The sequence below is a fragment of the Cheilinus undulatus genome, linkage group 15, assembly GCF_018320785.1.
Source record: "Cheilinus undulatus linkage group 15, ASM1832078v1, whole genome shotgun sequence".
NCBI classification, from domain to species: domain Eukaryota; kingdom Metazoa; phylum Chordata; class Actinopteri; order Labriformes; family Labridae; genus Cheilinus; species Cheilinus undulatus.
In genome coordinates, this window is record NC_054879.1 from 40158594 (window position 1) to 40171635 (window position 13042).

General features: G+C 35.4%; 1 protein-coding gene across 1 annotated transcript in view; it reads right to left on the bottom strand.

Moving 5' to 3' along the window:
• Nucleotides 1-13042, bottom strand: part of frmpd4 (FERM and PDZ domain containing 4) — a 56840-nt gene that overhangs the window by 17554 nt on the left and 26244 nt on the right. Inside the window, exons 3-5 of the mRNA XM_041807420.1 lie at nt 5170-5330; nt 4775-4877; nt 1042-1087 (exon numbers count right to left, since the gene is read on the bottom strand). Coding sequence (XP_041663354.1) covers nt 1042-1087; nt 4775-4877; nt 5170-5330 — 310 coding nt within the window. The remainder of the gene's footprint in view (nt 1-1041; nt 1088-4774; nt 4878-5169; nt 5331-13042) is intronic.

Genomic DNA, 13042 nt, shown 5'->3' on the forward strand with positions numbered 1-13042 from the left:
CTGAAGGGGGGTTAGGTTTAGGCATAAGTCACTAAGCGGTTAGAGTTAGGGCAAGGTAGTTGGGTAGGGCCTTGGAGCCTGTGGTCCTATGGTTAGGGTTATTACATAATGCGGTGTTATTCCATAATGTGGCTTTACATAGCTTAACAGAGCTAAAGTTAGCGACGCTGGCAGTGTTTGTATGTTTTTGTAGCGGGCAAGCTTTTCTCCTGTAAGCAGACTATTAACTTGCTTTTATGTTTTGTAATTTGGTTTTTAACTTTGCTATCCAAACCCTTACCCTAACCCTAAACAGAAGTTAATTTGGTTTTATTTAGAAGGTTTTAGCGTGTATTACAGGGTTTCAGATGAACGGTTGTGAGAGTGGCCGTCAGGTATGAGCAGGCTGCAGTCAGACTGCCTTGCATACTAAATTAAATGATTGCTTTTCTGTTGTTTTATAATAAATAGGATCTTGTATTTATCACAGTTTTGCATTTTGAAGAAAACTTCTTTTTGTTTTGTAACCTGATTAGTCATCAGTGACAACATCTTGATAATATGAACATTGCACTACAAACCTTACCTTTCAGCTTAACAGTTACACAACCTAAGTTACAACTGAAATAGTTTCAGTATAGTTTTAATGTGGACTTATCACCATAATTTATGACATGACCTCTGCATAGCTGGTCCATAAAGCCAGAGAAAATCAATCACATTAGCTGCTTTTGAATTTTTCACTGAAACAAAAAAAGGTGCCTGATATGGTGCAATCATCACCATCTGATGCTCCGTGACCCTGAGTGTCTGCGGCGAGGTCCTGCAAAGCTCTGACGCTACAACATGAGATGAGACTTGAGAGGACTGCAGCATGAGCTCCCTCTGAGTTAGCGGGGCACTAACTCTCCGCTAAGGCATTACTGATACAGTGCCAGAACAAACATATGGCATGATTAATGTCTTGCTTTCGCGGAGTCAACAAAATAATCCCCTCCAAACACACACAAGCATCCCACTGGAGTGCACTTTGTTTCATTCATAGAGGACGGAGAGACTCACTGGGTATGGCTGAACAACAGTCAACAGTATGGACTCCTTGCAGCTCCTGCAACATACAAAAAGAGAAACTTTTAATAATTCATTAATTGAGTGGGGGAAAACAAAAATACAGGGAGTAGGTTATTATTTTTCAAACTTCCTGTTGGACAATAGCTGAGAGAACATAGTGTAGAGAACAAGCCTTTTCAAGGTTACAGGAGCTATGAAGGAGCTGCAGCATGGGCACTTTTCCTCATACTAATGAATGACTACTCAGCCAACTACTCAGCTATGTCACTGATATTTATCTAATGGGACACATGGAGAAGTATCAGCAGCAGCATACAGCTCGATCACACTCAATATAGAGGGTGGCTACGATAACCAAACATATAACCAGCAGAAATGTGAAGTTTGTAGCATAACAAAAGCAAAATACATTGATGGATATTACTGATCATTTAAGGTTAAGGTGTTTAAATAAGCCTGTTGAACAATATATCCCCCAACAATAAGGTCTAATATTAGTAAAAGTAGTTGGAGTGCTTAGATTTATCTTTCTGACAGGTTTTTTCTGTAGTCATTCCCCTAAACTGTGCTTTGATTCACCTGTTTGTACTTTCTCTACATTCTCCTCAGCTGTCATGGTTTAGCCAAAAAGAGAGATGCACTAATCGTGAAAATTAAGGCTCATTTCTTATGTTTTACCATGAAAATGAAGGTTACTGATGGCTTCCCAGGCCATATTATATTTAGATGGGCTGATATCTGTCTAATGTATAGCTAATGCGTTCGTTCATTACTTCCATAAAGCTCAACCTTCCAACTAAAAGAGCATTACCCCTCAGAGTGTGTAAAATAAAATGTTACAATCAGGGTGTTTGTGACCAAAAATGGCAGCAAACATAAATAGCAGCACAAAAAAACAAAACAAAAACAAAAAAAACCCACATTTATATTTCTTTCCAACTATTTTTTCATCCAATTTTTGAAATCATTATCAGACCTAATCATGAATATAAAATGTTGATTTTTTGGAGGGAAAGAAAAAAAGATTTTTGTCATGTAAAAAAAAAAAAAAAAACATTTTTCAGAAACTACGTGCAAATTTAATTTTCTATAAGGTGATTATCTCAGTGTTCAATATGTTAATGAAGAGCAGCAACTTTAATTTTGAAACATTTTTTAATAATGGTTGAGATTTTCATTAAAGAATTTAACATCTCAATGCCTCTTTAAATGCAAAAACAGTTTTTTTAGTAATTAAAAAACAAAAAATGAAATATTTCTAATTTACTACATCCAAAATGGATTTCCTTGAAGGTGATTGTCACAGTACTGAATACTTTAGCATGTGTTTATTTTTTTAAATTCTAAGATTTTAATGAATTGTTACAATAGTGCTATAGTAAACCAGGGGAAAAAAAATGCAATTTCCCTCCTGTCAAAAGTTTTGATGATGGCTGGCATCTGGTGACAGACAAAAAAAAAGTTATACCCATACAGAGAATTCACAAAGTCCAACTTTTAGTTGAAAAGACATGCCATGGTTTAAATGTGCTTCTATTTTTTTTCAGTAAGATTCCTCTGAATAAGATAGCACAAGAGTTATATAATGTACTGTTATATTGTGCAAATATGTACTTGTTCTTGCATTTTTCTATTTTTTTTAGAAATCAAGAAAAAAAATTTTGGGATCTATTTTACAAAGTGGTTTGGTGGTTTCAGTATGGTATGATACAGTGATAAGATAACCAGTTCATGCCTTCCTACTTTTTGGGACCCTTATTTTGGGGTACTGAGCATACCTATCTGACCCTAATGCAGGGGTCATCTATTCACACAAGGGCCAGCTTTTTCTTGACATATACTGTGGGGGCCGGACATTTAAATAAACTAAACTGAAATCAGTATTTTAGTCTAATTAACATATTCTTGTAAAAATGTTATTTCTTTAAAAATGAATGGAACTTGAAGCTTTTAACAGTGAGGCAATATACTTATCACCTCTTAACGTCTATACTGAAGCCAGCCACAAGGGGGCGATTGAGATATTTTAGCTACATATTTCTGGAGACCTTTTGATGTCCATCACTGAGTTTGAAACTAATCAGCTGTGTTCTGATTGGTCAAATACACATGCAGGAAACAGATCTTTTTTGTACATTCCCAGAAATGAAAAATAGCACGCTCAAAGAGCCTTAAAAATGCAGCTTTAATCAAAAAAGGAATTATAAGTATTTTTTTTATCATGCCAGATTACAGAAATAGAATATGATTTGCTTCTTGTTTGAAAAGTCAATAAATTGAAGGTTTTATTTAAACTTTCAGAAAAAAAGTTAAACTATAACATGCCATATTTTTCCTTCTCAAATTTTCTGAATTTAATTATCCTCCAGGGGCCGGATAGGAAGTCGTGGGGGGCCTGATGTGGCCCCCAGGCCTCCAGCTAACGATCACTTCTCTATGAGGACACTCTGAGATAGGCGTCAACCACTATTGGTTTTTCAGGGACGATGTGGGTACGGTTATTAGCAGCTCATGAGGCCAGCAATCGATATTTGAAACTGATCTGCATTTATTATGATGCACAAAATGTAGCTGATGTGGCGTAAGTAAAATCGCCAGATCAAAAAGTGAAGGAAAATAAATGATTTAGCCAAAGGTCTATGAGCATGAGAAACGGCAGTAGAAGCAACAAAACAGGAAGTGATGTCACATGGTCACTGTGTCAGTAGCACCCAGGCTCATGTATTGATTGGCTAGTACTCATGTGACATCTAGCCAATCAGATTGTGTTGAGTACAGGACATTTGATGAGACTGTGGACAATGAAAATAAAGCCAGAGGGGAAGACACACATTGTTGTGGAGCCAAAGTAGCACACTTTTAGATGAATTAATTTCATTGGTTAATGGAACAATAATGCCTGTATCGGTAATCGGCCTAATGCCAAATATCAACCTCAGTCAGGCCGTTAATCAGTTGACCCCTACTCCTCAGCACAATGACTGGAAAATAATCATGACTGGATTTTTCCCAGTGGCCTGCTGTTTCTCTGACAAAACAGCCAAGAGGAAAGACAACAAACTGCTTGATGTCCTTCACTGTTACCCTTTGTTAACAGTGTGGTGTTCTTCTTTCAATTTATTGGCAGGCTACGCTGTGTCTCGCTGCTATGATGTCATGCCAGTTAAGTGACACAGCTACTGTCATGCGGCTCACACTCCAGCCTGCAGAGGACGGGTGCCGTTGGCCGTGGCAACACAAGCAGATCAAGGTACCAAACCAGACCACTAGGGTCCATTGGAAAAGTAAGACCCAAACTGAATTCACAACAGTATGCTTACTGTCTTTTCATTACTGATTCATTATCTGCCGAAATGTTTGATTACTTTTATTGTATGCCTCTTATTTGCTGACTCATGAGCTCTGCCATTGTACAGTTTGAGAGGTGCAATCCTTTTTGGGACAGTTTGCTGTTACCAGTGTGCTTCTATCACATACTTAGATAATCATTGCCAATCTAGTAATCATTCAGGGGTTTCGGCATACACAGCAATGCATGCTGAGAATTTGGAACACATATATTTAGTGTAAATCATGTGAAATTATGCAGTTTTATTTATTCATTTGTGTAGGTAGAATTAGTTATGCATCCAAACCTTTCAACAAGAGTGAATAATGGCACTGTCTGACTAGAAACAACTGTAACAGCAGTCAAATGGCATCTCACCTCGGTTTGTTGTCATACCTGACAAGGTCAATGACCCGCTCCCTGGGAGCTGAGCTGACTGGCTCATCATTAATCATGATGATCTCGTCCCCTGGGATCAGCTTCCCTTCTGATGGACCCCCTGCAAATGCACACCAAACACAAGCTAAGCGCTACAAACTGTGCACAGTCATGCCATGTTCCTCAGATTGTCTTGACTCCTGTCTAATGGCTCAGGGCTCTAATGAATGCTTACTCATCGAGCGCTGTTAAAATCAATGAATCATCGACGTAAACCGCAGCCTGAGTGGGTTTTCATCTCTCCTTACTCGCTACATTTTAGGAGGATTACATCTCCTTCAGGGAACGTGTTGATAATGGCCGTGGATCGGATGAGTCACTGTTGTATTAGAGCGCAGCTGAGGGCTCTTTACCTGGTGTGACTGAGCGGACCACAACAGGTTTCTCACTGCCTGCCACGAATCCGAAGCCAAGCACTGGGTCCCGTCTCATCTCCACCTTCCGAGGCGCTGGTGGCACAAACTTGTCCCCGTCCAGGCGAACCTCCTCCAGGGAGCTGCTCTGGGAGACGTGGCTGTGGAGAAAACAAAAAGAACAATGCAACGTAAATAACTGGAATATTCAACAGTCTGGCTGATGCCTTGAGTAAACTGGCATTCTGGAGGCAATTAAATGTTATAAAAATATGGTAATTTTCCTCTGAAGGAGAGAGATGATTAGTTGTGAAAATTAAAAAGTTTATCTAAAATACACAGCAAACATTTTGATCATGACCTTACGGCCCACTTAGAAAGTAGAGAAGTTCTCTGATTTACCCCTCATCTCCGTCTTTAGGCTCCTGTGAGGAGTTTTTAACTGCTCATGAAACAGACTGAAATCAATGTTGTTGCACCGATATGAACTGTAAAAACAAACAAGACTACCAGCTAAAAGATAAATAATTATTTATAATAACAATTCAAAGCGTGTAAATGCTGCTTAGGGGGGTAGGTGTGAGATGGAATGACTTATGTTTAATATTTCATTTCAGAAAAGACTTGAATGTTGACGGCATGTTCAACAGGGAGAAAAGAACCTTCTCTGTCCAAAGGGAGGTGCCAAAATAAACCAAAAAGTCTTTGAAACATTTTAATTTCTTCTCCTACTGGACTCTTTGTGGCCATTTAAAAACATCTAAAGAGAAACTAAACTTTCAGACAACTTTTTCAGATGAAGACCTGTTCATTTATTCAGTGTTTATTTGTTTAAAGATAAGTGCTAACTACATTTGCCTGAATACAATTTAGCAGTAGTGTTGATCAGTTAGAGGCCAAATCTTGACATTTGAGCACAAAGAATAAAAATATTAAGAGCATGTAGAGAAACTGCCCTCTACAGGTAAAAACTGTTTACTCCTGGTGAATTTTTTGGAAAAATGTCTACTAGCTGATTTGATGTCGAGTGAAGTATGTTATGCCATCTGTTGTCACCACAGAGCTCAATAGTGCTTGGGCACTTTTTCAGTTGCGCTGGTTCAGGAAATAAAATTAACCATTTTATCTCCCTTGGACATTTTGAAAAATCTTTCTTACATCACTTTTAATGCATAAACCAAGCTACACAGCTATCTGAGCACTCATGACTGTGAAATATTTGATTCAGTGCAAAAACAGCATTCAAAAACGTAGAAAAAGGCAAAGATTGTGCACATTTTCTCTACAAGAAGGAAGGAACTACATATCCCACAATCCATCATGATTCATTTTTTTCCACTGTTAATGATAGCTTTCAAGCTTTCAAACTAGCTCTGTGCAATTCCTTGCAAATATGATTAAATTGCAATATGGCCTGCTGCAATTTTTCAAATTGTACTACTTCCTTAACCTGAAATGTGTCAAAATACCAGTTTAATACAATTTTTTTGCTGCAGAAATGTTTTGCTCTACAGATTATGCATTCATTCAAGTATTTTTCAATTAGTTTACAAAAATCCTTCTTTTCCTGTTCATGGATATGATTTTCTTAATCAAAACAAGAGTAAGATCAAATTATCATCACCTTCAGGGTAAGATTGATATCAAATTTGCTCTGTGAGCCAAAATCTTTCCTCCCTAGTTTAATTTATTTAATATTGTGCTGGTTATAATATAGACTGATTTATTGCTTGTATTTGTTAAACAACACATAAGATGAGGAACCTAAAAATAATTGCATATAAATTTGTAATCGCAATATTGGGGAAAAAAAATGAAATTAGATTTTTTTTCACAAATTTCTCAGTCCTATCTTAAACCATATATGTACCTGTCTTCTACACTTTTATCTTTGTTATGGTTACTATATTTGAAATAATAATGTTGAAATATGTTGTAGTTTGAGCATTTCTGCAGCAGCATGTATTGTCATGAGCAGTCATCAAACATCGTTTGTCGGATTGGCTGATAGGTCTTTGATATCTGAAGACCCCACCAATCAGAGACTTTGCTATGACACTCGAGGATTGTTGGTATTTTAGTAGTTTTGGATCAAAAATCATCTTTTTTTGGAACTAGGACATTTATTTAACCTCCTACCGAAATCCAGAAAAAGAGAACTGTCATAAAATTTCACATATATACTTTTTTGTTTCACATTTAATACATTAAGAATTTTAAGATAATCCACTGGAGGGGATTTTTATTATTTATCTGATTTTATTCAAAAGGTTTTTGAGTAATTTATTGACCACGTTGATTAGATAGAAGTCTCATAAAAGTCTGTATCTATTATGATCCAATAGGCTTTAAAGGGGTTTTAAAATTAGGTAGATATCTTTCAAACTTTTGTCCTCTACAGGAACATGTCCCATTGTTTCACTCACTGGTAGTTCATGGTAAGTTGAGACTGAATACTTCAGATCAAAGGGTTAATAATCAAATCAGCTGTGGAAAAATGAATCACACTGTTGAGCCCTTTTGCCATAAGTTTACTTGTGGTGGCTGACTGAAATTCACAGCTCCACCAATCAAAGATGTTGCATTCAAGAATTGTGGGTAATGTAGTACTGTTGCCTGAGATCATAATTAAACCTTAAAATGAAGGTGATAATGTTCTTGCTTGTTTTTTTATGTCTTTGCTCTCTTTACCGTCTTTTTTGGAAAACAATAAAATTCACAAGTTGAAGCAGAAATGGACAGAATAGGAAAGTTTCATGCATAAAGGTGGGATCAGCAAATCAGAGACATCGCTGTGGCACTGAGACTTGGGAGAATGTTGTGCGAGATTGTGAAAAAATCTTCTTTGTTTCCTTGAAACAACATTGAGGGCATACGAGATTCTATCTTCTACATCAGCGGTTCCAAAACGTTTCCATTTTCAATTACAGCGCCAGAGACTGGGGACCCCCGCTGTTCCTGGAAGTGGTTAAATGTTGCACAAAGTATCAAGTAAAAATTAGTATTTTAAGGTCTTTTTGTACACATTACTTAAAGTTAAGCAAAAATCTTGCTTTATAACTTAGATTTTATTTGGAATTGAACAAATTTTTATGATTTTTTTTTGCAATAATGGATACAATATAACACTTTAAATCATTTTAAAATTTTCTTTTTTGGAAGGCATCCTGCAACCCCATCTTAGTGTCCTGTGACCCCTTCAGGGGTCCAGACCCCACTTTGGGAACCACTGCCCTACATGACCAGATATCTTCGTTTCACACTGATAGCTCGAGGTAAGTTCACCTTGAGTGGTTATGGCTAATGATAAAATCTGAAAGAATTGTTGACTGAATGATGTTGTGGCTGATGAGGGACAGCAGGAAGGAGTGAGTGGGCATGTCTTATCCCCCCTCTGTCCTCTGTCACTTTAGCTGACACACTGGGATTCAGTAACCCTTTAAAGATGTCACCTCAGGGACGAGCAATGTGCATTGTTTTTGATAAAAATCCCATTCCAAGCATTTTTATAACAAATAATTAACTGATTCACACTGATGATAACATGCAGATTGATTAAAAATACAAACATTTGTGGGCTGAAGGCCCAGTTTTTTAAAATGCTGACTGAATTTAACTAACCACTAAAATAGTCATGTTTCTGTTCTGTGAAGCAGCCTGGAAAGATCAGCACAAAAATCCAAATAAAAATAACTGTAAGTACTACTTGTGCAGAGTAGGGTTGTTTACCCCTGTGTCTAGATCCCAAAATGTTTAAAGGCAGGATGCCAGGTATTGTTTCGAAATAAGGAACCAGTGCTACACTGCAAAAATAGAACATGTGGGCGATGGTAATCAAGCTCCAATGTTTGTACTATTCTGCAGCAAGTCAGTGTATGCTCTAGCAAGCAGCAGTCACAGTTTTCTGTAGTACTCACAGATGTTTGCTTCGCCACACTGATAAAAACGCTGAGCAGATATGATGTCAAGTGTCGTGTCTTAAAAGAAATTCATGACCACACAAGTTTAAGCTGTGCTTTTTGTATGAATCCCGTAATCAAAAGCTGACTGTTAGACTTTACAGTGACATTTACACCCTGATCAATGCTTTATTTTTTTTTAGCTTTCTGAGCTGAACGGCTGTAAACAAGCAGCGTCTTTTGCACATTCTGTGATCAGAGTTCTTGCAGTCTTTCTGGCTGCAAAAGCAGAAGCAGCAGCAGCTCCGTATGGTGCCAACAATGTTGGTTAATTACAGCCGTGGGCAGACAGTGTGTAATTCACAGTTACTCCTGACACATGTACTGTTCAACACTAAATACTAACAATTTATTTCTCATGGCACAAAGACGCAGTGAGATCTGTCAATCGCGGCCCAATGCTATGAAAAAACAAGATGTTTAAAGCTAAGTGACAGTCAACTGATATGTCGGAGGAGGATTCGACAATTCTTTCCCAGAGCTAAAAGCAGAAAAAAGCATGATCTGTCATCAGAATGTAAAATGCAGCTGCTAAACAGAGGGGATGAAAGATGACATGGACAGAATGATTATATAGAGTTTGTTCCAAGCTTCTGTTTTTTTGTCTGGGTGTCAGTCTTGAACTGGATGAACTCAGTCATTGTGAAAATTTCTCTTCGATTTTAACTAGAGGTACACTTATGAATCAATTCCCTCAGCCATGAAGTAACTCTAACATAAAAGAAAAGATAAAAAGAGAAAGAAAGACACATATTACATCCAATCTGCAAACACTGCTCAATCGACCTGCCAGTTCTTGTCAAACAGCCGTCAATGTTTGGAGTGGGGTTAAGACGTCTACAGCACAAAGCTTCTGTGTGAAGCAGACACCGCCTGTTACTTGTACCTCATTTTTAAGCTTAATCAAACAGCACAAGGATGGCCTTAATCCAAAATTTTCAGTGAGGCATTTCAAATGAGGGCAATTTGTACCTATTTTTCATACCTGGTAAAAGAAGGAAGTCTATAGAAAGAAAGGTGTACAGTCAGCACTGTATCTAAAGCTTGATACGTCAAGAAAATTTGTTCACCTATTTTGTCAAGCAAAAGTCACCCAGTCAAGGAAGGATTATTCATAGACTGAAGATAGACGCCTGGAAGTGAAGCCAGAATATTAAGAGCTCCCCCTACTGACTGGTTGCTGCTTAGATCTTAAATCCTACCTCCACTGTGTTAACAGGTGTATGGAACCCAATTTCTGCCACTTAAACAAGAAAAATGTGGAAGATGGGCAATTAAAAAAACAACAACAACAACAAAAAAAACCCTAAGTTATAATTATGAGGTATCAAAATGAAGTCATCATTTATAATTATGGGATAAAAAAAAACAGAGTTATGTGATAAAAAGTTGAAATGATAAGAATAAAGTCATAATTATTAGATGAAATGTTGAAATTATGAGATATAGAGTCAGAATTATGAGATGAAAAGTTGAAATTATGAGATAAAAATTTGAAATTATGAGATTAAAAGTTGAAATTATGAGACAAAAGTAATAATTATAAGATAAAAAGTCATAATTATGAGATACAATGTTGAAATAATGAGAAAAAGGTAATAATTACGAGAAAAATGTTGAAAACATGAGATAAAACGTCATAGTTATGAGATAAAAAGTTGAAATAATGAGGAAAAAGTCATTATTATGAGATAAAATGTTGAAATTAAGAGATGAAAAGTCAGAATTATGAAATAAACAGTTGAAATTATGAGATAAAAAGTTGAAATTATGAGATAAAAAGTTGAAATTATGAGATAAAAAGTCATAATTATGAGATAAAATGTTTAAATTATTAGAAAAAAAGTCATAATTATGAGATAAAATGTTGAAATTATAATTTCAAAGTCAAAATTAAGAGATAAAAATTTTAAATTATAGATAAAAAGTCAAAATTATGGGATAAAAGTCATGATTATGAGATAAAAGTCACAATAATGAGATAAAAAGTCAAAATTATGAGATAAAAGTCAAAATTATCAGATAAAAACTAAAAAATATGTGATAAAAAGTTAGAATTATGAGATAAAAGTCATAATTATGAGATAAAATGTTTAAATTATTAGAAAAAAAGTCATAATTATGAGATAAAATGTTGAAATTATGATTTAAAAGTCAAAATTAAGAGATAAAAATTTTAAATTATAGATAAAAAAGTCAAAATTATGGGATAAAAGTCATGATTATGAGATAAAAGTCACAATAATGAGATAAAAAGTCAAAATTATGAGATAAAAGTCAAAATTATCAGATAAAAACTAAAAATTATGTGATAAAAAGTTAGAATTATGAGATAAAAGTTATAATTATGAGATAAAATGTTTAAATTATTAGAAAAAAGTCATAATTATGAGATAAAATGTTGAAATTATGATTTAAAAGTCAAAATTAAGAGATAAAAATTTTAAATTATAGATAAAAAGTCAAAATTATGGGATAAAAGTCATGATTATGAGATAAAAGTCACAATAATGAGATAAAAAGTCAAAATTATGAGATAAAAAGTCAAAATTATCAGATAAAAACTAAAAATTATGTGATAAAAAGTTAGAATTATGAGATAAAAGTCATAATTATGAGATAAATGTCAAAATTATGACTTCATATGTTTGACTTTTTATCTCATAATTATGATTTAGGATTTTTTTTTTTCAAGAATGACCTTACTTTCACTACTTTTCCTTTTTATTTGGCTGAAATGGGCTTCCATACAGCTGTTACATGGTTCAAACTATAAAGTTAACAGCGCAGGTAGAAGGAGAGATCAGAGAAAACATAATGAAAATTAACAGTAGAGTTATTGAACTTTCTCAATCTGTTCTAGGGAATCTGTTCTAATTTGCCGTGGTTTTTGGGTCAAAGTTCTTACAAAATTTAAAGATCCCTGTTTCTTTTTCTTTAAACTGAATATAGCTTTATCAAACAGAGAACAGATTAAACTAAGTACTTTTAAAAATATGCGGAAAAACAACAATGAAAGAAAACAAACTACAGCCCAAAATCCAAGTACGCCTTCCCACAATCCAGCTCCAAGTGGGCAGCTGTAATTGTTAACTGAGTAGATTTCTGTGCAATTTCACTTTGAGTCAGATGAGATCGAGACAGAGGAGTGGCTAAATGAATGGAGTGGGTCAAAACATATCACTCTTTTAGGAGACAAGAAAGAGTGATTTAAAAAAAAAAGGAAACAAAGGCTACAATTTCCTACATTACAACTTCTAATTGTGAACTTCTCTCTTTTTTCAGGGCTTAAAAAAGCATCCAGTCCTTTCACCAGGCAGACTGAGGTGCTGAGGTGGAAGATTTCCAGGCATGAAGTATTCGATGGTGTGCCATAAGGCTGGTAGGAGCAATAATGTCTCTTTCTTTTGTGCAGCTTATAATTTTAGATGCTGCACTGTAAAACCAGAAAAATTGAAAATACTTAAAATATTTGTTCTGTTTATACAAATGTTTGTAAGCAGAGGAAATACATTTTTTAGTATGACTCAATTTAATATGTGATTTACATGTTGCAGTTTTCCCTTTTTTCTTTTAGATATCTTCATTAAAAACAATTATGATAATTTGATAAACTACATGTAAGGAATACTGAAAGGTGCACTTCAACCCTGGAATGTCTCTTCTGCAGAGGTCAGTACATTAACCTTACTGTGATAAAGTTGATCCCCACATGTTGGACTTCTCTAACTGAGTGAGTAACTTCACTCATGGTGCAAGAGTGTCAAATGTATTCTAATGGCCTTCTAGGAAAACCATGTAGATTAAGTTTCGATTGACAAATAATGAAAGAATAAAAAAAGGCATCACACAAATGCCTAAAGGAGCCTTTTAACTTCAAATAACTATGAGTTCCCATCATGAGGTCGCTTTGG